Source organism: Neofelis nebulosa, chromosome 15, assembly GCF_028018385.1.
Source record: "Neofelis nebulosa isolate mNeoNeb1 chromosome 15, mNeoNeb1.pri, whole genome shotgun sequence".
NCBI classification, from domain to species: Eukaryota; Metazoa; Chordata; class Mammalia; order Carnivora; family Felidae; genus Neofelis; species Neofelis nebulosa.
Window position 1 is genome coordinate 19,996,928 of NC_080796.1, and position 27,172 is coordinate 20,024,099.

The window sequence follows — 27,172 nt, forward strand, 5'->3', positions numbered from 1 at the left end:
ACACACACATCCTTGCCCATTGATTTACATATTGTCTATGGCTATTTTCAGCTACAACGGCAGAATTAAGTAGTTCCAACAGAGACTGACTGTATGGTTCACAAAGCTAAAACATCTGCTATCTGGCCCCTCACAGATAAAGTTTGTCAGCCCCAACTCTAGACCTTATGTGAGGAAAGCAGGCACTGAATCCCCCTGGGTACATACAAAATGAACATCTCTATGCAGTTAAGGAGACTGAACAAGTCAGGAAATGGAGAAAAGACGGTGAGCTGGTAGTCTCAGTGCTTAACTCGAACATTCCTTCAGGAAATCTCGGTTGTCAATCCTCTTCATTGAAGCACTCACATTCAAACTGCCACCTAGAAACCTGAAACTGTGGGTCTAGAACAGCCGTCAAAGCTAGTGCATTGGGAATGGAGCCAGGAATTAAGAGTAAACTGGGGACATACCCAATATGCGTCCCTCCATGGAGTGCCATACCCTGAGCTAAATTGCTCTATCAAATATTCTCTCTAGCTGGCCCCGTTCCAGAGAACAGGAAGGAAACAGCATTAAAGGTTTGGAAAAGAGGGGGCAATGAAGCAAGAAGAGCTAGGATGAGGTGCCCAGGAGAGACAGGGGGCAATAAACGTGTCCTCCACCGACAGAATATACACTCCTGCGAAGGGCAGAGAGGGGACGAGTGGCCTTTTTCACCTCCTGGAGAAAGAAAACAACATCAGAGGCCAAGGTGGAATTGGGTGTGTCCCGCCCTTCCTTAGATGAATAAGGCTACAGGAACGTTCCTGAGAAAGAGATCCACAGTCTTTTCTTGCACTATAGTTTATGTGGCATGAAAACTGAAAAGAGCTGTATGAGAAATGAGATAAAACCACGTGGTCTGAACTGTAGCCCTAAAAAATTTAGTGAACCCCATGATTTAAAGAAAAAAAAACTTACCAACAATCCACATTTACCATTTAGTAATTGCTAACTACATGCCACATATGTGTATATGTACAAATATATATATACATCTATAAATATATATATATATACATAAATATACTGTAATCCTTGCAACAACTGAGCAATACAGATGGTAGTAGTGAAGTATCCCTATTTCATTAGTGAAGAAACCAAGAATTAGAGAGGTTAAATGACTTGCTCAAAGCCAAACAGCTGTAAGAGACAGAATGAAGATCTGAAGTCTCTCCGTCCAGTTAACCACGTTTACTTTACAGATGAGCACTGCTACCATCTTCAAAAGACATAAAAAAGCAGCTCCTCAAAAAATTAGATATCTTCCAGTTTCTGCTAAGTATCACCTGCTCAATTAAGGGATTACCTGGGTAGAATAATTGAGGCGTCATAATTTTAGGTGATATAAGAAAATGCTCGATGGGGAACCAATTTTTAGCAATTTCACTGTATTTCATGAGTGGGAGTTAGCTTGCTTGGTCCTAGCCAATATAATTTTACCTGGTAGTAATGGATCAATTTATTAAACTTGATCTTTTCCAGGATGGCGCACTGTCCCAGAATCAAAGAAATACAAATTTGTGAAATCCAAGCCTTTGACCACAAAGGTCAAAAGAGAGAACGGGAGGAAGGAGCAGAGAACACCCATTTTCACTGCTGGGATATCTCAATTAAGCAGCTAGGTTTCTACAGTGTTAGGGGGCGCTACTATGAGATACCCCCCCACTAAAATTAGGACCGAGTAAAATAAGGTAAACACAATAAAATAGAGCAGAAAACTGCAGTCACCTGGGAAAAAGTGTCTGACTCCCAGCAGAGTATCTAGGAGTGTAAGCAGTGGATTATATTTACCTTGACTAAAGGGAAAGCAGGTGCCAGGTGGCCAGGAGACTGGGCAGAGCCCAGCCCACCCAGGGAATTGGTAAGAGGGCCATTAAGTGAGTTCCTCTTTAAAAGCAGTTCCTCCCCCCAAATAAAAAAAATTAAATAAATAAAAGCAGTTCCTCCCATTTGCCAATAGCTTCCATGGAGTGCTAGTTTAGGGAAAACATTTTTCCTTCCAAACTGCCCAAACACCTGGGACAGGACTGAAACATAGAGGAGAAGGGAAGATAAAGAAAAAGGTAGAAAAGGGGAAAAGGAAGATATTATAATGGGCAGAGAGGGAGGTGGGAGGGATGGGTAAATGGAGAAGGGAATCTATAGTTCATAACAAATGTGGCTAGAATGAGAATGACATCTAATTTGTTAGATCTTTTTTTCCTAAGAATTAAGAATCATGATTCTTGTCATCCAAGTCTATGTCACTGCATATCTATGTGATTTTGTCTAAAAAGAAAAAAAAAATAGAAGTAATAGTAAGACCTAAAGATAGTGTCAGAATCAGGAAAAGATTAGGAAATCTAATTTTTAAAAAAGAGAATGTAGGTTTGGGGTGGCAGTTAATGGAAGGAAGTTGTTGTTAGATAAGAGACCAGACTTTTTTTTTTTAATTGAGAAGGTGAAGAACATTGTAGGGGGGAATGAGGTGACTGCCTGGCATACTAAAATATAAATATGCCCTGACTTTCTTCCTCATTCAGTCTTATGTCAAAGTAGAAAGAAATTAATGTGTGTGCGTGTGCACATACACGAGCATATTTGTTTCTTCATTCATATATACATACATGTTTGTGGGTATTGATGTGTGCATATGTGTTTTAGTTGTGAATCTCCTTATCTTTCTCATGTTCACTGTCTCTGGTAGAAAATCAATGACAAAAGGGCAAAAGCAAAAAGGATAAATACATATACTACACCATCAGTCTCTTAATTTGGGGGAGTTGACTAAAAGCAAGCGCTTCTTTTTTTGGAACAAAACATTGTCTTTAAAAATCAGAGAGAAATGCAAAATGTAGTTAAATTACTTAAAAAGGTTCTGACCTATTTTTTTTTAATATTGCTTTCTTAGTGCAAAACAAAGGTTCTTATTAGGCCAAAGAGTGATTTAAAAAAAACGTTTCAGCAATACTGTTGCTAGAAATGTTCCCTGGGTCTTTGCATAGGCAACCATGGGAAAGAGAGTGGCCATCATCGGAGCTGGTGTCAGTGGCTTGGCCACCATCAGAAGCTGTCTGGAAGAAGGACTGGAGCCCACCTGCTTTGAGAAGAGTGAAGATATTGGGGGCTTGTGGAAATTCTCGGTGAGTGGGACATCACTGCAGCAGACCAGGAAGTGAGGTGGGAAGTGTCTGACAACACAATTCTGGAGCACAGGCCTCCAAACCAACTGCCCCGCAGTTAGAATCCCTCTTAGGTTGGAATCTACAAAACACAGCATCAGAAGCAGGTTGAAAAGTTTCTTGCTTACTTCAGAAGTAAATGAGATAATGGGCTAGCTTTGAAGATCTCTGTGTACAGAATTGACCCCTGATGAACCATTAATAACTGAGCCACTCAGAAATAAAATCTGAGGGCAAACATTGGTTAGATTTATGTAATATAATCACATGAGTTCCTCACTTAAAAAACAATGACTGTTCCCATTCTTTTGTTGAGGTTACCAAAGGTCCACTTAGTGATTCAGACCACAGATTTTAAGGTTTCAGGTGCCAACTCTGGCTTTGCCAAAACCGTATAATTAATGAGACAGTTATAGGAGAACCAAGAAAAGGTTACACTGATTTGAAGTTCTTCAATATCCTTTTGTCTCTGTGCATTCATAATAAGGACTCTGCCAGCAGACATGCCTCTATGCAGCCATTAAATCACTTTCTGTGTCGCCTAGCAACCATAACAGCAGGTGTGAGGGCCTTCCTGTGCCCCAGCTCCTTCACTGTCTCCAACTTAGGAACACTCACTAAGCCTACTCCATCTATCTTCTCCTTCTTCTCCTTCTCCTTCTTCTTCTTCTCCTTCTTCTTCTCCTCCTCCTCCTCCTCCTCCTCCTCCTCTTCCTCCTCCTCCTCCAACTCCTCCTCCTCCTTCTTCTTCTTCTTCTTCTTCTTCTTCTTCTTCTAATAAACCATTCATATATGCAAATTTAAGAAGAGCAATAACCCTTTTTAAGCTACTATTTTCTCCTCAAGTGCAAAATTAGTATTATATTTTATACCTCAATAAAAAAGTTTGCATTTAAGGAGACAGTGTCTATGACAACTCTTTAAATATTATAAGGATATGACAATTATTCTTATTAATACAGATATTTTCTGGGCTGTAAAGAATTACTGAAACTGCTTAATCTTGTATAACATTGTGGCGCCTAATATATGTTGCTGAAATGTGCTGACAGGGCTTCAGATTAGCATACCATTGACTCTTAGGACTATTTTATTGAGGACTCTATATGCCAAATGCTTTTTCCCATTTAATTCAATCTTTGCAATAACGCTATAAGGTAGGTATGAGTTTTTCCCTTTTATAAATGAATCTGAAGCTTAAAAAAAGGAAAGAAAAGAAAGGAAATGGCAAATGGCTGGTAAATGGCAAAGACAAGATCCTGATTCAAGCTGGCTGTCTCTCCAGCCTGAGTGCTTAACCCCTCGGTAAACTGCGTGGCACAATTGCAGCATGTGGCCTATTGATCTGGCAGGATTTCTACAGGAATCTTAACCAATCCTTGTATTCCAACTTACTTTGCAAAACATCGCTAAAGAGAGACACTGATGATACAGCCTTTGAGAGCAGCCACATCTCTTGCTGCTCAAGAAAGCCTTTAAAATTTTATCCTGCCGGGGCACCTGGGTGGCTCAGTCGGTTAAGTGGCCGACTTTGGCTCAGGTCATGACCTCCCAGTCCATGGGTTCAAGCCCCACGTCGGGCTCTGTGCTGACAGCTCAGAGCCTGGAGCCTGCTTCAAATTCTGTGTCTCCCTCTCTGTGTCCCTCCCCTGCTCACACTCTGTCTCTCTCTCAAAAATAAAAATAAACATTAAAAAAAAAATTAAAAAAAAAAATTTTATCCTGCCATCATAGAATGATAAACTACTCAGCTGCAAACATATGTTTCTCTTCAAGAAAAAGATGAAAATAACATTTAAAAAAATTTAAAAAAAAGGGGGGGGCACCTGGGTGGCTCAGTCGGTTAAGCATCCGACTTCGGCTCAGGTCATGATCTCACGGTTTGTGGGTTCAAACCCCGCATCTGGCTCTGTGCTGACAGCTCAGAGCCTGGAACCTATTTCAGAATCTGTGTCTCCCTCTCTCTCTGCCCCTCCCCTACTCACACTCTGTCTCCCTCTGTCTCAAAAATAAATAAACATTAAAAGAAATTTTTCTTAAAAAAAGAAAAAGATGAAAACCCCAGAGGGTGACACTGCAGGCCCAGAGATTGAAATCTTGAAACATAGAGGGTTATTCCCAGGTCTTGAAACCCAATAACATTGGGGCGCCTGGGTGGCGCAGTCGGTTAAGCGTCCGACTTCAGCCAGGTCACGATCTCGTGGTCCATGAGTTCGAGCCCCGCGTCAGGCTCTGGGCTGATGGCTCGGAGCCTGGAGCCTGTTTCCGATTCTGTGTCTCCCTCTCTCTCTGCCCCTCCCCCGTTCATGCTCTGTCTCTCTCTGTCCCAAAAATAAATTAAAAAAAAAAAAAAAAAAAAAAAAACGTTGAAAAAAAAAAAAGAAACCCAATAACATTGACCCTACTGGACTTCAAAATTGGAACTGGTAACTGCTTTCCTCCTCCCATTCTCTTCTTTTTGGAATGGGAACATCTATAACTGGTACCCAATGCCTGTTTCACTGCTGTACTTTAGTAGAAGAGAACTTGTTTTCTAGTTAACAGGTCCACAGAGGGAAAGGCATTTTTCAGATGGATCATACCCGGAGTCTCATCCATATCTGATTGAGATAATTTAGATGATGCGATTTGGGACTTTTGAGCTGATGATATATAGATAAGATTCAGGACTTGATTTAGTGCTGCAATGGTTTGAGACTTTGGGGTGATGAGATGGGGTGAATGAATTTTGCATGTAGGATATATATGAATCTTTATGGGCCAGTGGACTGTGGTAGGCTGAACAAGTGAACAATGGTGCCCCCAAAGACACCAGATCCTAATCCCTGGAACTTGCAAATGTCCCTAATAAGGAAAACTAAGATATGATTAAGTTAAGAATCTTGAGATGGTGATATTATTCTGGATTATCTGGGTGAGCTGAAAATGCCATAACATATATGCTGATAAGGGAGAAGCAGAGGAGATTTGACACCCAGAGACAGAAGGGAAAAGGTAATGTGATCACCTTGGCAGAAAGAGAGCTTTCAAGATGTTATGCTGTGACTTCCACCTTCAAGATGGAGGAAGGAGCCATTACCCAAGGAATTCAGGTGGCCTCTAGGCCCTGAAAAGGCCAAGGAAGGCTGGCATCTGCCAGAAGCTGGAAGGGGCAAGGAATGAGTCCTCCCCTAGAGCCCCTGGAATGAACACAGCCCTATGGATACCTTGATTTCAGCCCAGTGATACTGATTTCTGACTCCTGGCCTTTAGAATTGTGAGAGAATAGATTCCTGCTATTGTAAGCCATCGAGTTTGTGGTAATTTATAACAGTACACAGGAAACTAATACATTGGTTATTCAGAGTTCCCTAATTACCTCTGTGAGAGGGCCCACATTGCAGATGACAGCATCACTTACCATGTTTCTCAAATACCACTAAAAGCCTTACAGCTGTATGCCTTGAACTCATATTATGGAATTATATCATAAAGTCATTTTAATTTTGTATTTTCATTACCTTTAATTTCTAAAGTCAGCATTATATATTCTCTCAGCATTTGTCTTCCTTTGAGAGGTATCCAAACATTTGTTAAGTGTGAAAAAATCATGGTACAGATCAAACTTTTGTAGCTGTTTCCTGGATCACTTCCCTAGGTCCTTCTCAAGCCAGAGTAATGTCTTTCCCTCACCTGTTTTGATCACTGAGAGAATTAAGTACTTTAGGACTAGGCCACAGGTCTAGGGGAAATCTCTTTCTGTCTCAGGAGATACCCAAACAATACATCAGTAAATTGTCTGGATTTGGACCTGAGGTTTCATGAATAAAGGCTCTTTTTTTCTGGTCACACAACCCTTTGTTCACTTCCCCTGAATTTATTCTACTCTGGATCATTTTTTTTTAATGTTTAGTCTCTCCTTGTGTTCAGACTACCCAGCTTTCTAACCTCACCAAAAGCTACAAATCACAAAATTACTGGACAAAAATCAATCATTTTTATATATTTTAGAGTTAGCAAACTGGCTGCTTTTATACTGCAGCTGATCTATTTTATTTTAGCTATACAGTTTCTAAGATTTTAATCTAATATTTTACATAAAAATCTAGAAATCCGTCTTCTTTTGAAAAATCAGAAAATCAGGCAACACTGGATCTTCCCTTACTCATAGTAATAACTGGCCTCTTTTAGCCTAAATTTAAATTCTCTGTTTCACCATATTCATTTTTGCCCATTTCACTCATCTCTTGTAACTTCCTCTACACCTATAAAATTTGTCATGGCTTGATGCTATGTACAAACAGCAATCCTTTAAATTATGTGGAACAAAAGTCACCCCCATTTACAAAATTTTTCATCTCCTTCTTCATATAGTTTCATGATCCTTTTTGTTTAAGCAAACTTTCATGTGTATACTGTTATAATGGAAACATTCGTCATTGCTGAGCCACTTAGTGGATTCTGATTACATTTTCTTTCTTGAACACTTTTTGTTTTCACTGGAGTTAATAATCACCTGTATCCCTTGTTTAATTTTACAAATACTGTCTCTAATTCATCGCCCACGCCCTCCCACAGAATTATGATTCTCCTTCCAGTATGTTTAAACATATCAGCGAGTCCATCAGCTTAATTCTTCTCTCAACTATCAAGGATAGTTCTTCTGGCCATCTTCTTTCCCTCATCAAGGCCACCTTGCCGTTACCTGGGCAACCCTGTTTCCCTTGTTGTGCTACTATTTAATTTATTCTCTCCTTTTAGTAGAGTACATCCTCCAGTAGTTCTCTGAGAAATCATACATGTGAAATAAAAGACCACCTTGAATGTCTTATAATATCATTATTGGACCTGGGTTCCCATTTGATTTGACCAAGGCTTAGCTTTTGGCTTTCTTAGGTTTCTTAAGTCAGTTGTCATCATTCATCTACATTGTATCTTCCAAGATGTGATTGCTGGGTTTTGTTTGTTCTTAATTTTCTCTCTCTCTCTCTCTCTCTCTCTTTCCACCCCCCCCCCCCATGAGTTCAGACCTCTGATACTTCTACAGTCCTTTTAGTAAAGTTTTGGGTGAAAGAAAAGTTAAATGTATCTACATAATCTGTCACGTTTAATCAGAAGCTTGAATTACTTTTGTAATAAGAAAAGAACAAATCTACTTCCATAAATAAGCAGGGTTTGGCTTGTTGTTGACCACTCCTTCAAAAAAACCCTAGTATATTTAAATATGCAATTATTGACTCTGGAGCCATAAGAACTCTGGAAAGTTCTCATGAACTTTCTACCTGATCAACTTAAAATAATCAGTCTGTAAACATGAGCTCTGAGATGCACTTTATAACACTGAGTGGGAACAGTAAGATATCCATCATTAAGTTTAAAAAAAAAAAAAGAGCAAGTCACAAATCACGTATTTAATTGATGTTGCAACTTCTTTCTCAGTAATCGGGGCTTTGGGGGAACCTAAGAAAAACTGAAGACCAACCAGCTAAACATTTCCAGGAAGACTGATTATCTTGGGGCAGCCAAAGTTGCAAAAGCACCCCCAGCCTGTCTCAAAGGTTTGCATTATTTTTATTCTATGAAACTCCTCCCTTAGTGTGACATTGCCTAATGTTTCCCAACATTGGCTTGCTCCAGTACCTCACCTTTACCCTTGTATTAGCTTTCTATTGCTGTGTAACAAATTACTGCAAACTCATCAACTCAAAACAACACCCATTTATTATCCTCAATGATGTAGGTCAGAAGCACAGTATGCTGAATTCTCAGCTTAAGGTTTCACAAGGCCAAAACCAAGGTGTTGACTCGGCTGGGCTCTTATCTAGAGGCACTGGAAAAGAACCTGCTTCCAAGTCCATACACGTTTGTGACTGAACTCAGGTTCCTGCTGATGTTAAGCGAAGGTCTTTGTTTCCTTGCTGGCTACGAATTGGGGATTCCTCTCAGCCCCTAAAGGCTGTCAGGCTCTTTGGTATGTGGCTACTTCCATCTTCAAAGGCAAGAACAGCAAGCTGAATTCTTTTCATGATCTGAACTGGCTTCTGCTACCAGCCGAATAAAATGTTCTGCTTTTAAAGAGATTATGTGTTTAGATGAAGCCCGCATGACAACATAGTCAATGGGAGTGATAAGATATTTATAGGTGTCACCCACACTCAAAGAGGAGAGGACTACACAGGAACGAGGGACAATGAGGTCATTCTTAAAATTCTGCCTACCACATGACTTAGAAGTTGAGGGAACAATCGTAAGACTGTTGAGTGAAGCATATCACCAACCCTAAAACCCTTGCTCTGTCCTAGAAGATCTTCTCTCATCTTGGGAGTTTTTGATATTTTGCATGTTTTATCCATAAGCACTAGTGGAGGTTATTAATGTTCATTAATAGCCTAGACCGTAAGCATTAACTAGACTATTAATGCTCAGGTTACTTTTTTATATCTAGCATAAATAGGACAACAAACAAATATCCAAAATTTCATAGGGAGAAGCATAAAAGCATTCCAAGACAAAAGGAGTACCCCAAGTTTTCATAGCTCAATCTCCAGGTCTCTTTTGGATCATACTCAGTCTTTCAGATCACCCAAAACCTCTGGCTTTTTCCAAGATTGGATCTGGACTTAATGGAGAAAAAGGACTTATGTGACTTGGGGCGGAGGAAAGCCAAACTTTCTCAAATTCAAACACAGGTCCTGGGACTGTTCTTTGGCCCTTCTAGTCTCTTGGTGTTCCTGTTTTGCTTGGTTATCATTCACGCTTATCCTTTAGGAATCTTAAATTGAACACAGTAGTTAATGAACTTGGTGACTGGCCTCTCGTAGCTTAGTCAGGCCAGTGGCCCTTCTTGCTGATTAAACCCCACTTGCCTATTATGAGCACATCAAATGATCCTCCCTGAGGTCCAGTCTTCCCATTGAGTTCCTGACCCAAAGAGTCCACTCTATAGCTGTCTACTCATATTCCACTTAGCCCCCTCCATGGCAACTCTCTGGTAGACTATCTGCTAAGAGTCTCAGATAAATTCTGCATCTCTTTGGGAGCAAGTAGGAACTCCTATGTTCTGTTCAAACTGAATGGGCTTAAGAGCACTAAATTAAGATCCTACCTCTTCCTAATCACTGCTACTTGACTACTGTGTCAACCTCCCCTTATCAGATTGGTGCAGGCAGAGCCTTTAAACTAAGTGAAATCTCACCAAAATTTCAAATGTGGAAACAAAAGCCACTCTGCCCTCAGTGTTCCCCTCAATTTTATCTGAGGTATATTAATCTTGGAATTTCAGCCCACAGAATAAACTTTAAGACCTAGGTGATTTACATCAACCTCTTTCCTGCCTCTATTCTCTTTTCTTCTACACAATCCTCCAAATATCACCCTTCCATTTTTTTTAAACCACTGTTTTTCAAACTGGAAACTATGACCCGTTGGTGTGGTATGAAATAAAGATGAATCAAACTACATTTCTAAGTGGAATGACTAGAAAATGTCAGAATGCAATTCAAGTAGTTGGATATGATTTATTCATAAAACGTTTGGGTGTGTGTGTGTGTGCTGTGTTGCAATATAAAATATATTACTAATTACAGGTTGTGGTTAAAAACATTTGAAAACACTATTATAAACATAACCTAAGTTTTCTATGCCCTATGTACATGAGAAAATATTATGATCTAATTAACCAGAACTATCTCATGAAATGTTAAAGTGATATGTATTTTGATATGCATAGTTCTGTGGCATTAAGTTTTTGCACATTGTTGTACGATCATACCATCACCCATGTTCAGAACTTTTTTTAATCTTCCCAAACTAAAACTCTGTACCAGTTAAACAATCACTCCCCATTCTTCCTTCTTCCCAGCCCCAGGCAACCATTATTCTTTCTGTCTTTATGAATTTGATAACTCTGGATATCTCATATAAGTGGAATCATACAGTATTTATCCTTTTGTGACTGACTCATTTCACTTAGCATAATGTCCTCAAAGTTAATGCATATCATAATGTATCAGAAATTCTCCTTCTTTGATTCTAGTTATATATTCCTAAAAAGACATAATTAAATTTAAAATTTGTTTCCCTTAGAAAAGATGTTAAGAAATATATATTCTCCACATTCTAAGTTCCTTTGATTGATGTCAAATTGTTTAAATAAAGTTAATTTATTCCTCATCTTCCTGAATTTACTTGTGGGTAAAGGTGACTTAAAGGAGTGATAATTATTTGGAACTGGCCATGACCATGGTGAGTGTACCTATTTACAAACTCTCTTTCATTTGAAACTATACATTTACAGGACCATGCAGAGGAAGGCAGGGCCAGTATTTACCAGTCTGTCTTTACCAACTCTTCCAAAGAGATGATGTGTTTCCCAGACTTCCCATATCCCGATCACTTCCCTAACTTTATGCACAACAACAAGATCCAGGAATATATCACTGTATTTGCCAAGGAAAAGAACCTCCTGAAATACATACAATTTAAGGTAAGATGCTATCAAAAGATTAGATCGGGGCATAACTGTGAGGAGTTCTATATTTATTTTCAGATTCTTACTTGTTATTTTCAGTATCTTTCTTAGATGTCAACATTTTTTTAAAAAATTTTATTTATTTTTGAGAGAGAGAAAGACAGAGCATGAGCAGGGGAGGGGCAGAGAGAGAGGGAGACACAGAATCTGAAGCAGACTCCAGGCTCCGAGCTGTCAGCACAGAGCCTGATGCAGGACTCGAACTCACCATGAGATCATGACCATCTCAAACCATGAGATCATGACCTGAGCTGAAGTCAGACTCTTAACCTACTGAGCCACGCAGGTGCCCCTTGGTTGTCAACATTTTTAAGAGTGTGGCCTCCCTGACCCCAGATTTAGAGAATACATTGGAAATTTACAAAATACCACATACCACATTTAGACTAAAATGCCATTAACTTAGATATCAATAAAGGGAAACATAAATGTAAAACAGCCGTGAATTTATAAATGAAAAACTCCTTTTTTTTCTAAACAATTTATGGGTCAAAGAAGAAATTAAAATAGAAATTTTAAGATATTTAGATCTGCATGATAACTTAAATTCTACATATCAACACTGTGGAAAGCGTAGAGACCAAAACTTTAATGAAAATTATAAGCTTAAATGATTATATTAGAAAATAAGAAAGTTGAAAAACTAACAAGATAAAGAAATTAGGAAAATAAAAACAGAATAAGCCCAAAAGGACATAGAATGAACAAGGTAGTAAAGAGAACTTAATGAAATTTTAAAAACATCTTATGATGATTGAAAATTCATCCTTCGAAAAGCCAAAAAAACAAACAAAATAAACAAACAAAAACAAATAGCTGACAGTTTGAGGAAAAAGGAACAAAGATACAAACAAATAATATTAGAAACAAAAACAATGGATAAAACTGATGCAGATGAAAAAAATATATAACAAGAAAACTATAAAAGCATTGCCAAATAATGTTTAAATTGGTTAAATTTTAAAATCTTTTTTATTTTAAACTTTCCAAAACTCGCATAAAAAGAAGTAGAAAGTCTGAATAGTCCTTTGGTAACTTAGCGTTCTTTTGACTCAGAAACTAAAATTTTACCCATTAAAAAAATATTCTATAGGTAGTTCCAAATTTACAATGAACAAACTATTTCAATATTTTATAAACTCTTCCAGAGACTAAAAAATAAAGTATGACTTCCAAACTTATCCCATGACATCATAACCATGACATCAAAAGCAGACAAGATTAATAGGAAATAGGAAAATTATAGGCATAGCTCCCCATGAAAATTGGTGGGAAAAAAAAACCTTCAAAAATGAATTCAGCAAAATATTTTTAAAAATTAACTATCTTCATTGAGATAAGTTTGGGCTAAGGATACAGAGAATTTTAATATCATGCAACATAAACATGTAACTCAGTATAAAACCCTGTTACAGGAAGAAAACCATACATTTACCAAATTCTGAAAAGTAAAATTTAACATCTATTTCTACATAAAAGAAAGAAAAAGAGAAAAGCAAAGAAAAAAAGTTTCACCAGACTAAGATTAGAAAGGAATTTTCTTGACCCATGGAAACATACAAACATCTTAAATCTGCACTGTTCAGTATAGTAATCACTAGCCCAAAATTGAGATGTACTAGAAGCATAAAATAACACCCTGGATATCAAAGTCTTATTATGGAAAAGAATGTAATATACCTATTAACAATGTTTATGTAGGTTACTTATTAAAACAACAAAACATCAGATAGATTGGATTAAATGATACATTTTTTTCTATTTTAATGTGACTACTAGAAAATGTTTAATTACATAAGTTGTTCGTGTCATATTGCTACTGGACAGTGCTGTGCTAAAGAGTGCAGAGTTGGAATCATTTCCTTTAAAATCCAGAACAAAACAAGGATTCTTATTATTACTACTTCTTTTCAACAGTCTTAAGAAATTTAAGAAACAGTACAGCAAGTAAAGAAAAATAAGTAAAAGGAATGACAACCAGAAAAAACCGGTATTCATCACAGATGATATGACTTTCTATATGGAAAACCCAAAAGAATCTAGAGATGAATTACTAGGTTTAATAGCAATTAATATAATAATATTGGGCAAGGTGGTAATATATAAGAGCAATATATACAGATCAGTTGCATTTCTGTAAACCAGCTGCAACAAACAGAAGATATAACCCAAAAAGGAACCATAAATAAATTCATAATCCCAGAGTTATTCTAAACAAATGATATGCAAGACCTCATGAATTTATAAGTGCTTGTTTTGTTATATTTCATAAATAACAAAGATATTATACAGATATGTGTAGACAGATTGTTTATTTTTTTTATTTTATTTTTATTTTTTTTTAATATATGAAATTTATTGTCAAATTGGTTTCCATACAACACCCAGTGCTCATCCCAAAAGGTGCCCTCAATACCCATCACGCACCCTCCCCTGCTGAAAGGGCGGATAGACATATTGTTTAATATGAATGAGATGCTATACATAATAAAGTTGATAAGAACAATTCAACTCTTGATCTCAGGGTCATGAATTCTAGCCCCACAGTGGATGTGGAGCCGACTTTAAAAAAAAGAAAGAAAAAAGAACAATTCATATCAAATAGAGATTCTCTTTCCAATATAACCAGAAGAATTGAAAAAACATTTTGAAGAGGAAACATACCAACCAACAGGCAGCCATTCAGCTGTGAATAAATATTTATTGATAATCTAATCATGTGTGACTCAATGTATGGGCCAAATAGCATTAAGATCACCTGAGAACTTGTCAGAACATCAAATTTTCATGTCCTGTGCCAGACCTACTAATTCAGAATATCTAGGAATGTGGCCCAGGAGTCTGTTCTTTGACAAGCTTTCCAGGTAATCCTTGTGCACACTAAAATTGAGAACTTATGCTATGAATATAGACAGTATCTTTCACTCCAAGACAACGATATTAAAAAATAAAATGGAAGAGGTACATTAGGAGGTAGTTGTTACTACAAAAACTATCATCCTGGGGCGCCTGGATGGCTCAGTCGGTTAAGCGTCCGACTTCAGCTCAGGTCATGATCTCGCGGTTTGTGAGTTCGAGCTCCGCGTCGGGCTCTGGGCTGATGGCTCAGAGCCTGGAGCCTGCTTCTGATTCTGTGTCTCCCTCTCTCTCTGCCCCTCCCCCGTTCATGCTCTGTCTCTCTCTGTCTCAAAAATAAATTAAAAAAACGTTAAAAAAATAAACAAAAAAACAAAAAACTATCATCCACTAGATTACTCAGTATGTGTGGTACATGCCAGTTGTAAGCTGTGATTAAATTCACATCATATCTCCAAGAGGGGAGTCACTCTGGTCTGCAGAACATATTGGTTATGCACAAGAAGCCATGTGAGGACAAAAATATATATTTACCATTTCATGTTTGATTTTCTTGAATTTTAAATTCATAATATGTACCTTAAGAATGAATTAAGTATTTTTCCTAATCCAATGTTAACGATTTTTTTCCATACTATTCTATCAAGTTGGTGCCAAATCTAACTGTTAGCATAGAAAAGAAGTCTGTCTTTCTCTATTTCTTTTAGACACTCGTATCTAGTGTAAATAAACGTCCCAATTTCTCAGTCACCGGCCAATGGGATGTTACCACTGAAAGGGATGGTAAAAAAGAATCCACTATCTTTGATGCTGTATTAATTTGTTCTGGACACCACGTGTACCCCAACCTACCAAAAGAGTCCTTTCCAGGTAAGGGTGAAATTTAAGCTGCCATCTATACATTTGGCATGAATGACTATCTTGATCATGTTTTTTAAATAAATATATATATATATATATATATATATATATATATATATATATGATTAAATTAACATATGCTTCTATTCTATGTAATATTCCTGGAGTGTTGAAGTTCCATATCATTCTGACTGCATTCACCTACAAGCCTTTTATAGCGGATTTTTAAATGGAAACCAAATGACTCATATGTTTCCCACTTTTCACTCAGGACTAAAACTTTTTAAAGGCAAATGCTTCCACAGCCGGGAATATAAGGAACCAGGAATCTTCAAGGGGAAGCGAGTCCTGGTGATTGGCCTGGGAAACTCGGGCTGTGATATTGCCACAGAACTCAGCCGCACAGCTAAACAGGTACTGTTTCTCAGGTACTCGGGGAACTATCTTTAAAGGAACAGAAATAGTTACCACTGGAAAGACGTGTTAGGAAACCGGGGGCAGGGGAAGCAGCAGGGCACAGGGCTCTTGACAGGAAGACTAAGTAGTGTTTCTTTTATCTCAGCTTCCCTCCACAATAGGTGAGGTTTTCAATAGTTTGATCTGACAAAGGCAGATTATCAGCAGGGAGTGAGGTCATTCAACAGTCTTCTTCAGGACGTTTGGTGTCTAACAGGTGTCTAATCAATTCCTCCAAAGATAGTGTGGATGTAGGGTTAAGGTCATGACTCTGATACTCTTGGGTCAAGTCCTTCAATCCCTCCAAGTGTCGGTTTTCTCATAAAGATAAATAAAACATAAAAAGAGAATCTACTTTGCGATTTTGGTAAGGAGTCAAAGCATTTAATTCTTTAAAAGTGTTTATTTTTGAAAGAGAGACAGAGTGCCAGTGGGGGCAGGGGCAGAGAGAGGGAGACACAGAATTTGAAGCAGACTCCAGACTCTGAGCTGTCAGCACAGAGGCCGACGCGGGGCTCCAACCCATGAACAGTGAGATCATGACCTGAGCGAAGTCAGATGCCTGACTGCCTGAGCCACCCAAGCGCTGCAGGAGTTAAAGCATTTAAACATGATTTCAGCAATACCGAGTTCTATAGTCATTCATGCATACAGTCATCCCCATAGTTATTTGTTGAGGGCCTACTATGTGCCTCGACAAATGCTTAACCAAGCACTGGCTTGGGTGCTGGAGAGAAAGTGGTGAACAAAACAGGCATGACACCCACCCCAGAACTGAGTCTAGGGTGGAAAACAGACATTAAAGAAGTAAATGCACAAATAATTTGAAAATTGTGAAAAGTGCTAGTAAAGAAAGAAAAAGCATGCTGTAAGAGTGGATAATCAGGGTGAGCTGCCTCAGACAAGAGTGGAAAGGCTCTTTTCAGCTGATGACATTGAAGCTGAGGACTAAAAGTTGAGGAAGGGGCTCAGTGTCAGCAGAAGACTCCAGGAACAGAAGACCAGGGGGGAGGGGAAGGGGAAAAAAAAAGAAAGTTACAGAGAGGGAAGGAGGCAAACCATAAGAGACCCTTAAATAGTGAGAACAAACTGAGGGTTGATGGGGGGTGGGAGGGAGGGGAGGTGGGTGATGGGCATTGAGGAGGGTACCTGTTGGGATGAGCACTGGGTGTTGTATGGAAACCAATCTGACAATAAATTTCACATAAAAAAAAAAAAAGAAGAGGATTCCAGGAAGAAGGTCTTGAAGCAGGAAGAAGCTTAGAGTCTCAAGAAACTGAGGAAAGACCCCTTTGCTGCAACTCAGTGGGTCTGGAAAAGAATGGTAGGAGGAGAGGTTGGAGAGGAGATGGAGTAGAGGTGATACAGGGCCCATAAGTCACGGGAAGGAGTTTGAACAAACATTGCCTACTAGCCTTGAAAGATTCTAGAAGCCCACAGACAGGAATCTTTTTCTTTTTTTTTTAATGTTTATTTATTTTTGACAGAGAGGGAGAGACAGAGCATGAGCGGGGGAGGGGCAGAGAAAGAGGGAGACACAGAATCCGAAGCAGGCTCCAGGCTCTGAGCTGTCAGCACAGAGCCTGACGTGGGGCTCGAACTCACAGACTGCGAGATCATGACCTGAGCCAAGGTCAGACACTCAACCACTGAGCCACCCAGGCGCCCCCACAGACAGGAATCTTCTCTCTAGATGCTATGCCTACTGATGTGATAGCATCCTCAACATAAGTCTATTTTTTTTAATTTATTATTTATTTATTTTTTTTTAATATATGAAATTTACTGTCAAATTGGTTTCCATACAACACCCAGTGCTCATCCCAAAAGGTGCCCTCCTCAATACCCATCACCCACCCTCCCCTCCCATAAGTCTATTTTAAATGACGGTATTGCCATGAGTGAAGCAAGGAGGTCATGACAGGATAAATGGCATAAAAATATATTCCTATTTGCCTGGTCATACTAGACAGCATAGAGACACAGAGAAGTCAACTTTGTGTCCCCTCTCCTCCAAGAACTTCAGATGTGCTTGGGAAAATAATACCTCCATAGGATATAAATTAAACATAACCTCAAGAGTTAAGTGGAAAGCCTAACAACCTAACAACAGCACAAGAGGCCACCAGGACAAAGGCTGCCCCCGGTTATTCAGGAACTAACCGCTCTGATCATGGAACTGGAGGCCTCACCAAGTGGGCAGATCTGCACCAGTCCTAGAAGGATATTTATGAGTCATATGGTTGACGAGGTAGCAAAGGGAATTCTTGCAGGGCGCCTGGGTGGCTCGGTCAGTTAAGCAGCCAACTCTTAATTTCGGCTCAGGTCACATCTCATGGTTCATGAGATCAAGCCGCCCGTCGGGTTCTGCGCTGACAGGGAGGAGCCTGCTTGGGATTCTCTCTCTCTGCCCCTCCGCCACTCACACTCTGTCTCTGTCTCTGTCTCTCTCTCAAAAATAAACACACATTTAAAAAAAATTTTTTTACGCATTGGATGCTTAACCAACGGAGCCACCCAGGTGCCCCGATAAAAAAAATTCTGCAAAAATGCCTGAAAAACTATACCATTAGGGATGATCGTGACAGAAGGGGAGGAAAGGAATACATCCTCCATGTCAGGCAATGGTGGTCGTACTGCATGGCTAGCACACTGCATCAGCTCTCCCACAGATTTGATGTGGCGGGTACCTATTATCTCCATCTTACGAATAAGGAAACTGATTATTAGAGAAGTTAAAGGAATTTGCCACAAATCACATTAGTAGTAAGTAGGAGAGCCAAGATTTGAGCCTATGGTTTTCAGATGCCAGATGTCTTTCTTCCCTTCTTTCAGGATGGGGAAAGGCATTTTAAGTCGAAATGCCTATTCGGGGGTCATAATTGCTTGGTTGTAGACAATGGTTACCAGCTAAGCACTAGAGGAAATGGGATGAGAATTTAGGTATTGGCACCTCCATCAGAGGAGATGACAGGGTGGTTGTTCCTGAGATGTAGACAAGACGCAGGAAATTTACTTGGGAGATGAGAGAGCCAAAGGAAGGATGCTTCCCTTTACACTACTCCAAAGCTACACTTCTGACTTGTCCCCAGTTGGGATGAGAGACCAGGTATCAAACAGTCACTGAAGGCAAGAAATACAGAAAGGGCATAAGACTTTGGGTGAGGCCCTCTTTTCAACCAAAGCAATTCTCAAAGAGGGCTGACAGCCGAAAGCCATGAGACAACACTCACACTAGCTGCTGTGACAACTCCCCAACTCCCCTCAGACCCGAGGGACACACCACGATACCCACTACAAACAGTCACTGCTCTAATGGTTAAAAATTGCTGTTTTTTTAAGGTCATCATCAGTTCCAGAAGTGGCTCCTGGGTGATAAGCCGGGTCTGGGATGATGGTTATCCATGGGACATGGTGTTTGTCAATCGATTTGAAACCTTCCTCAAGAACAACTTGCCAAAAGCCATCTCTGACTGGTGGTACAAGAAGAAAATGAATGCAAAATTCAAGCACGAGAACTATGGTTTGATGCCTTTAAATGGGTAAAGCAGAGTTAAATATGATATGCCTGTTACTTGCATTTCAGTGTCAACAATTCACAATGTGTGTTGTTGTAACTCCCAAACCAACCAAAATAATATTAGTGAAGCAATCATGTCTCACATTTCAGAGGATGAAGAACTGCAAACATTTGGAGTTATTTCCCATTTCACAATCCTCCCTCCCATATTTGCACAGCTGGAAAGTTAAACACGTCCCTAGAGTCCCTAGAGAATTAGTCCCTAGAGTAACGATAATATTTGACATGTTTTAAGCACTTAATGCAGCCCAGCAAGGCTCTCACGTGCATTATCTCATTTTATCCTCACAACAATTACTACATCTCTATTATAATGCCCATTTTAAAGATGAGAAACTGAAGTTCAATGTAGTTACTAACTTTGCCAAAGTCCCATAGGCAGAAGGCAGAAGCAGTATTCAAAATGAGCCCAGATCTGCTGACTCCAGAGCTTCTCGCTCTCAGCCACCTTGCTCTCCTGCCTCTCACTTCATGGAAAAGTTCAGTTAAGCAAAGCAAGGCTTTCCCTGTGCTGCACTCTCATCACCCACCCTTAACAGAGTCCTCCCACTGCAATGTGGTCACAATGTCTGCTTCTTCAGCCTCCTCCTCACTCTTCACTATCATATCCCCCTAGATATAACCCTCAGGCACATAAGAAATTACCTTGACATGGAGTGAAAAATCCAAATTATAAACTGTTTACATCAAAGTTAACTTATTCAACAAATATTTATTAAGCGTTTATTGTGTGTCAGGTCCTATGTTGAGCTCCGTGACTGTAGTTGTGAAAAGACACTCAAAATCCCTGTCTTCACGAGCTTACCTTTTGGCAGTGGGAAACAGACAGGAGACAGATAGCAGAAGACCATATGCTGATGTGTACTATGAAGAAAAGAACAAAGAAGGCAGAGGTGATGGGGAGAGCTGCCAGCATTCCCAGAGGAGGCCTCACTGAGGAGGGGACTTTTAAGTAAATCCCTGAAGGAGCTGAGGAACTGAGCCAGGGGAGTATCTGGGGGAAAGTATTCCAGAGGAAACAGTTAGGGCATTGCCTCTTCAGGGCCATGACTGCCATGTTCAACAAACTGGCGTGTTCAATGGACTTCTCTCCATGGGGAAAAGAGGATGGGGAGAGTAAGAGTAGTAGGAGATAAAACCAAAAGACATCAAAATGGCCAGATGGCATTGCAGCTTGTAAGCCATTGTAAGGACACTGGCTTCTACTCTAAATGCAATGGGAAGCCATAACAAGCATCTGTTAACAAGATCCAAGTTAATTTGAAGAAATCACTCTGGACCTGTGGTCATCATTCAGTGTATAGAGGTAGGTCAAGGAAGGAAGCAAAAAGACTAGTTAAGAAGCTATTGTCAAAAACCCAGATGACAGAGGCTGGTGGCTTAGACTAAGCTTGTTAGCAGCAAGTGCTCAGAAATGGTCAGATTTGGGATATACTTTAAAGGTAAACCCAAATAGGATTTTCTGTTAGGTTGGCTAACAGATGTGAGAACAAGAAAAGAGTTCGGAGATGTATTCCAAACTCTTGAACGGAGCAAGGATGCGAGGGTGGAGTTGACAGTTTTTATGGGATGTGGAAGACCGTGGGAGAAGCAAAGTTTAGTTTGAAACATCTCAAAATTGAAAGGCCTATGAGTCATTGTGAGTCATCATTGTAGAAGAATGTTGAGCAGGCTTGAGATACACAAGACAAGAAAGACTCAAACCATAAGTTAAAAATGCAGATTCACCAGAGTATAGATAGTACTTTAAGAAATGAAGCCAGATGACATCTCTTGAAAGGTGAATGTAGATGAAGAAGACAAAAGGTCTGAAGGCTGAGTCCTGTGGCATGTCATTGTTCAAAGAGAGGTCAGGAAGAGGAGAGTTCAGTGGGAGACACTAATAAAGAATAGCAGGTGGATAGGAAGGGAATTGAGAGAGTGATGACCTGGAAGCAAAATGAAGGCAGTGTTTCAAGAAGGAGGAAACCATCAGCTGCGTCCAACGCCGCTGATAAGTTGAGTAAGATGACAAGTGACAATGGATCATTGGATCTGGCAGTTTGAGGATCTTGGTGGCCTTGACAAGAGCAGGAGGCTCATACCTCACCCTCTATTAGAAACCCGGCTAGGATCTTTGTCTTATTTCCATCTTCCAATGACCCGAGGTGGGCATAACAGTTACTGCTGCTCCAGATGAGAAAGATGAAGCAAGATAAATTAAGAAACTTTCATTTGATCAAGGTTCACAGCTAATAAGAAGTGAAGAAAAAAATCCAAATACCCCCGGACTCTGATTTAGGATCTTTCCTGACAAAGCTTTCACAGAGGATAGGGCTCGGGTGATTAATTCTGAGATCTGGAGCTCTGTGGGAGAGAAAAGATCACAGGAAATAGAGAAAGGAGTGGCAAAAGGCAACTTTTCTTAATTCACAACATTGCCTTACTTCAGTTTCGTTCTTCAGTCATATTGGTGACACTCCATGGCACAAGAAAAAAATCTTGGGTAGTTTTCTCCTTCCTTCTTAATTGATTATTAATTAATCCTTATGGACCAATAAAACAAAGAGGAAATATTACCGTTCTAGTGGCTGTCTCTATTTTCCATACAGAACCCTGAGGAAAGAACCTGTGTTTAACGATGAGCTCCCAGCCTGCATTCTGTGTGGCACAGTGTCCATTAAGCCTAATGTCAAAGAATTCACAGAGACTTCGGCCATTTTTGAGGATGGGACAGTGTTTGAAGCCATCGACTGTGTCATTTTTGCAACAGGCTATGGTTATGCCTACCCCTTCTTTGATGAGTCTATCATTAAGAGCAGAAACAATGAGATCACCTTGTTTAAAGACATTTTCCCTCCATCACTGGAGAAGCCAACCCTGGGAATAATTGGTTTGGTCCAGTCCCTTGGGGCTGCCATTCCCACAGTTGACCTGCAAGCTCGCTGGGCAGTAAAAGTAGTAAAAGGTAAGTAGACAGGGGCGCCTAGGTGGCTCAATTGGTTGAGCATCCGATTCTTGATATCAGCTCAGGTCTCATTCTCATGGTCGTGAGTTCAGCCCCCATGTCGGGCTCTGTTCTGACAGAAAGGAGCCTACTTAGGATTCTCTCTCCCTCTCCCTCTGCCCCTACCTGGCTCATGCTCTCTCTCTCTGTCTCTGTCTCTCTCAAAAATAAATAAATAAACTTTAAAAAAAAAAAAAAAGGTAAGTAGACAAACAAGGTCATTAATGGGGAAGATGGATGCCAATAAAAATGCGTTTGAGTCTTTGTGAAAACAATCATCCTAATAACAAGGGGAAAATTCTAGGTCCCATCTGGTTTTGAATCTATAATTCTATATTTTTAGTATTGTATTTTATAGGCAATTAAAAAATATTACATTGGATTATCATATGCAATAGTACAAGATATTATTCAGGGAGTATTTTGTGATTTATAACTCCTTAAAGTGGTTGACTTTCATTAAACTTAAGAACACCGGAGCTTTTGGTCTTAAATGCATGACAATTTTATAAAATTATGATTTCAAAACTCAATAGAATGACATTGCTTAAAAGGTTCATAAGAGATGTTTCCAAGCCAATATCCAGCCAGCTTCCAATATCCACTCTCATGGAAGAAATTATGATTGCTGGAAAGGCAGTGTTTTTTTTGTTCTTTTTCCCTGCCGTGTGTCTGATAAGAACAAGCAATGGATCATTAGAAGCAGAAAGTACTAGATGTAGTAGATGACCAGTCTCTAAGGTAGGGAAATACTGAGTTCCTGTATTAAAAAATAATAATAACAACAACAAACTTGATTGGGGTCAGGTATGGAAAGCAGTCAGCATCCTCCAGCAGAAGATACGAGGATCAGATTCCCACTAAGGTTTAAATGCAGGCGTGCAAAGATTCAAATCATAAAACCAAAAGTCCGTGGTTAAAGAAATTGAATGTGCAAAGTTTGTTTGGTCCTAGAGGTATACAACTTCTGGAAAGAGATTTTAGCAGGCCTACTTCCTTCGAAGCCCTATGTAAGGCTTCCAGTCCTACTTGACATGCTGGAATTTAAATGTTCTTTTATACAGGAGGTTGGAACCTTCCACTAGGTATACTGAGACACCTTTCAGCCCCCAGGCTGTCATCCACACCATTGCAGTCATGCATATCAGTGATCTCTTTAAATCTCCTTCACTCTTTCATCCAAGGCAGAAATATGTTGCAGTGTGAATGTTGCACCAGTGAGGCAGCAGCCAGGAAGGTGATGACAAGAAATCCCACTAGGAATAAAGTAAGCTTAAGGTTCAAGGCTCAGGGAGACTGGCATTAGAGGGTAGGACACTTATTCTGTTAAGATAAGTTGTAATCTGGGCTCTGAAGAAAGGAGGCAATGATCCAAGGCAAACACTCAGCCTAAGGAGAAATGAATGATAAAGCAAATAATTCAATTTGGGGGAACCCAAGTACCAGGACAGAGGGGCCAGTTACAGGCAACCCAATGATAGTAGCTGGTGGGCTACTGAGCAGAAGCTCTTCCTTCTTGATCTTCCTTCTGCCCAAGGACAGAACAGGTTCCAAGTTTTGGAACAAGGCCATACCTAAAGAGGCTGTTCAAGTGACCCTATCTGTAAGGTTTGCAGGAACAGGAAGTTAGGCAATCATGGTATGTTTCTGAGCAATCAGATCTGGGCATTCTAGTCTTGTTCAAGGTGATCCCAAAATTACCAAAGAAACCACCCTAAATTTGAAGTATCTCTGGGCTCAAAAGAATGTTTTGGTATGGGTTTCAGAGAAGTGTGCTAACTATTCCAGAATGAGCCTGAAATCCTAGAGCAGTCCCAACTTGGATCTGGTCTCTAGGGGCTTGCCCATGTTCTTGGTGACTTGTGCATAATCCATATCCTCCATCTCACCTAGGAACTGTTGGCTCTTCAGAGAGAAACTTGGGGCTTGACTAAATTCTACATGTTATGTGTTGGAAATTCCTTTTTCTGACAAAGGAGGATAGTTTCCTATGAAGTTTTTTTTTCTTATATCTTAAAAAAGAGATGCCAATTTACCTTTGGCTATAAACTATTAGATAACATTCTTTAAAAAATACTGCTGAGAGACTAGAATATAATCCTTGAAACTGATTTTAAACATCTTCTAACTTGTTTAACAGCAAAGATACAAAGATAAAATGCTATATGGCTCTTGGTTTTTAATTATGTGACATCTCAATTCTGAGAAGACTGGAAATGACTTGTGTATTTGTCTCAAAATTACTGCCTGTTGATTGGCTCAGGATTTTACTTTGCTAGACAATGACCCCCCAAAAAATGGAAATACTGATGTGATTCATAACCCATTATTAAGAAGAAAACGTTGCAGGCTGATCTTATGCCAGACTTATTTAACTATTTTCATATCTTTCCCTTTATCTTTTCTTTTGTTTTAGGAACTTGCACTTTGCCTTCTATAACAGACATGATGAATGATATTGATAAAAAAATGAGGGAAAGGCTCAAATGGTAAGAGCATCTATTGTAAAGAGGGTCTATGGTTTCCTTAAAAAAAAAATGTGAATACTTGGAACTACTCTAGTCTTACATGGTCCACGGTGAGGTCATTAGCACGACAGCTATGAGCTAAATTCATCCATTCCACAAGTATTTATGGAAGATTTCCTTTGCACTTGACATGGTACTCAGTCCTAATCCATCCCTCCATGGCTCCTGCAATATAGCACAGAACGAAGACCCAGAAAGGATTAGAAATCAGAGGAGTCTGGGAGTGCATGAATGTGGGCTCCTATTTTCCAGTCTATAAATCCTGTAAGATACAGAGGATGTCTTCCAAATGGATGGCTCTAATGAACCCAAGTCAGCAAATGAGAATAGTCAGGATAATTGAGCTCTAGTCCTATCTCTGTCACTAATTAGCTCAGTGGCCATGCGTGAACTTCATGAGTAAGAAACAATTTCCACTTATGAACGGGGATAAAAATGCCTTTCAGTTGCTGTGCAGTCTTGGGAAATGTCCAGTTGAGGTCGGTATGCAAATCTCTTGGAAAGCTACCAAAGCACAGAATAAATGAGCAAGGTCCCCTTACCAACACAAGGGATTGACATTGATTCCTTCTGATAAAAAGCTGTGAGGCATTTTCCCCTGTTCTTGTTCCTGTGAGATGTCCTACATAGAGCTTCAGTATCCACAGTCCTGTTTCCTCTCCCACCTCTAGGTTTGGCACCAGCAACACCATGCAGACAGATTATATTAATTACATGGATGAGCTTGCCTCCTTCATTGGGGCAAAGCCCAACATCCCGTGGCTGTTTCTCACAGATCCCAAATTGGCTGTGGAGGTTTTCTTTGGCCCTTGCAGCCCATACCAGTTTAGGCTGGTGGGCCCAGGGAAGTGGCCAGGAGCCAGGAAGGCCATCCTGACCCAGTGGGACCGGACCCTGAAACCCATGAAGACGAGAGCGGTTGGAACTCCCCTGAAGCCTTGCTTGCTTTGCCGTTGGGTCAGGCTTCTTGCTCTTCCCATTCTGGTTGTTGCTATTTTCCTGGCTTGGATCCAATGATCATTCTCCCCAAGATGTTGAAAGTTACTGAGAATACCTGGGGCGGGGCGGGGGGGGGGGAACTTTTCTATTTAAAAATTAAGAATTTCACACCTCCTACTTCCCTATTCAGCAGGCATTAGTCAGTAAAGCAGTACTATTTCTAGGCTTTTAAATAAGCCTCTTTAAGAATCATGCCATGACCTAAAGAGAGCATTAATCATTTCTTTTTAGGTTCCACCAACATTTCATAATCAGAACTGTGGTCTTCATCTCTAACCTCAATTGTCTCCTGAAACATTTTGACATAGTTCCTCTCCTCCTTTACACAAGGTTTAAAATACATACTTCAAATCTAAACAAAAAGCAAATTCAGCAGAGTAGTTGTAATATTCTCAGGCCACCTCTACAAACCATTTGCAGGAGGCTCAAGTAGGGAATTTGGCTATTAATTCTATTTTTGTGTTATGCCAGATCCTCTAGGCAATATGTCCTGTTCCTGGGCCTCCATAGCATGGAGACCTGATTTATAATGAAAATTAACAAGAAGTAACTCATATTTATATTCTCAACAAGGACACAAACATAGCAGCAAAATAATACCAACAAGGAGTAGAACACCAAATATACCGTTAGCTGAATGAAAAGTCTTCAAATATTTAGCCAAAGTCATGACAAAAATTTAATACTGCCTTTATAACATGAGCTTCTGGAGTATCAGCATAAATCTAAAGTTTTGCTTTTTAGGGGCATCTGGGTGGCTTAGTTGGCTAAGCATATGACTTCAGCTCAGGTCATGATTTCATGGTTTGTGAGTTCAAGCCCTGCTTCGGGCTGTGTGCTGACAGCTGGGAGCCTGGAGCCTGCTTTGGATTCTGTGTCCCCCTCTCTCTCTGCCCCTCCCCCACTCATGCTTTTTCTCTCAAAAATAAATAAATAAATGTTAAAGTTTTATTTTTAAAAGTATTATTAGATTTCATAGTTAAAATTTTAATAGTTAAAAGTTTTAAGTTTGACATTATAGAGTAGATAAAATAATCTGGCAGTGTCATCAGGTACCAGAGGCCTCTATAGGTGGTTACACCACCTATTTCTTACTACATGTTCACTTCTGAGGCCAGTGGAATGGCAAGATAGTAGATATATGTTAGATAGATAGATGATAGATAGATAGATAGATAGATAGATAGATAGATAGATAGATAGATTATACAT

At 39.6% G+C, this 27,172-nt stretch overlaps 1 protein-coding gene across 2 annotated transcripts; it reads left to right on the forward strand.

Annotated features, from left to right (window-relative positions):
- The first annotated feature begins 1,976 nt into the window (after positions 1-1,976).
- On the forward strand, positions 1,977-27,172 carry FMO3 (flavin containing dimethylaniline monoxygenase 3). 2 transcript variants are annotated; one of them, XM_058700331.1, is made up of 9 exons: positions 1,977-2,087; positions 3,009-3,146; positions 11,461-11,649; positions 15,258-15,420; positions 15,683-15,825; positions 19,210-19,409; positions 22,039-22,394; positions 24,850-24,922; positions 25,633-27,171. In XM_058700331.1, the coding sequence occupies exons 2-9, from the start codon at positions 3,015-3,017 to the stop codon at positions 25,976-25,978; spliced, it is 1,602 nt and encodes a 533-aa protein (XP_058556314.1). In that variant the 5' UTR covers positions 1,977-2,087; positions 3,009-3,014; the 3' UTR covers positions 25,979-27,171. The 2 variants fall into 2 exon arrangements, with proteins under 2 accessions (XP_058556314.1, XP_058556315.1); XM_058700332.1 differs by lacking the exon at positions 1,977-2,087 and adding an exon at positions 8,604-8,722 and having other exon boundaries at positions 3,030-3,146; positions 25,633-27,172.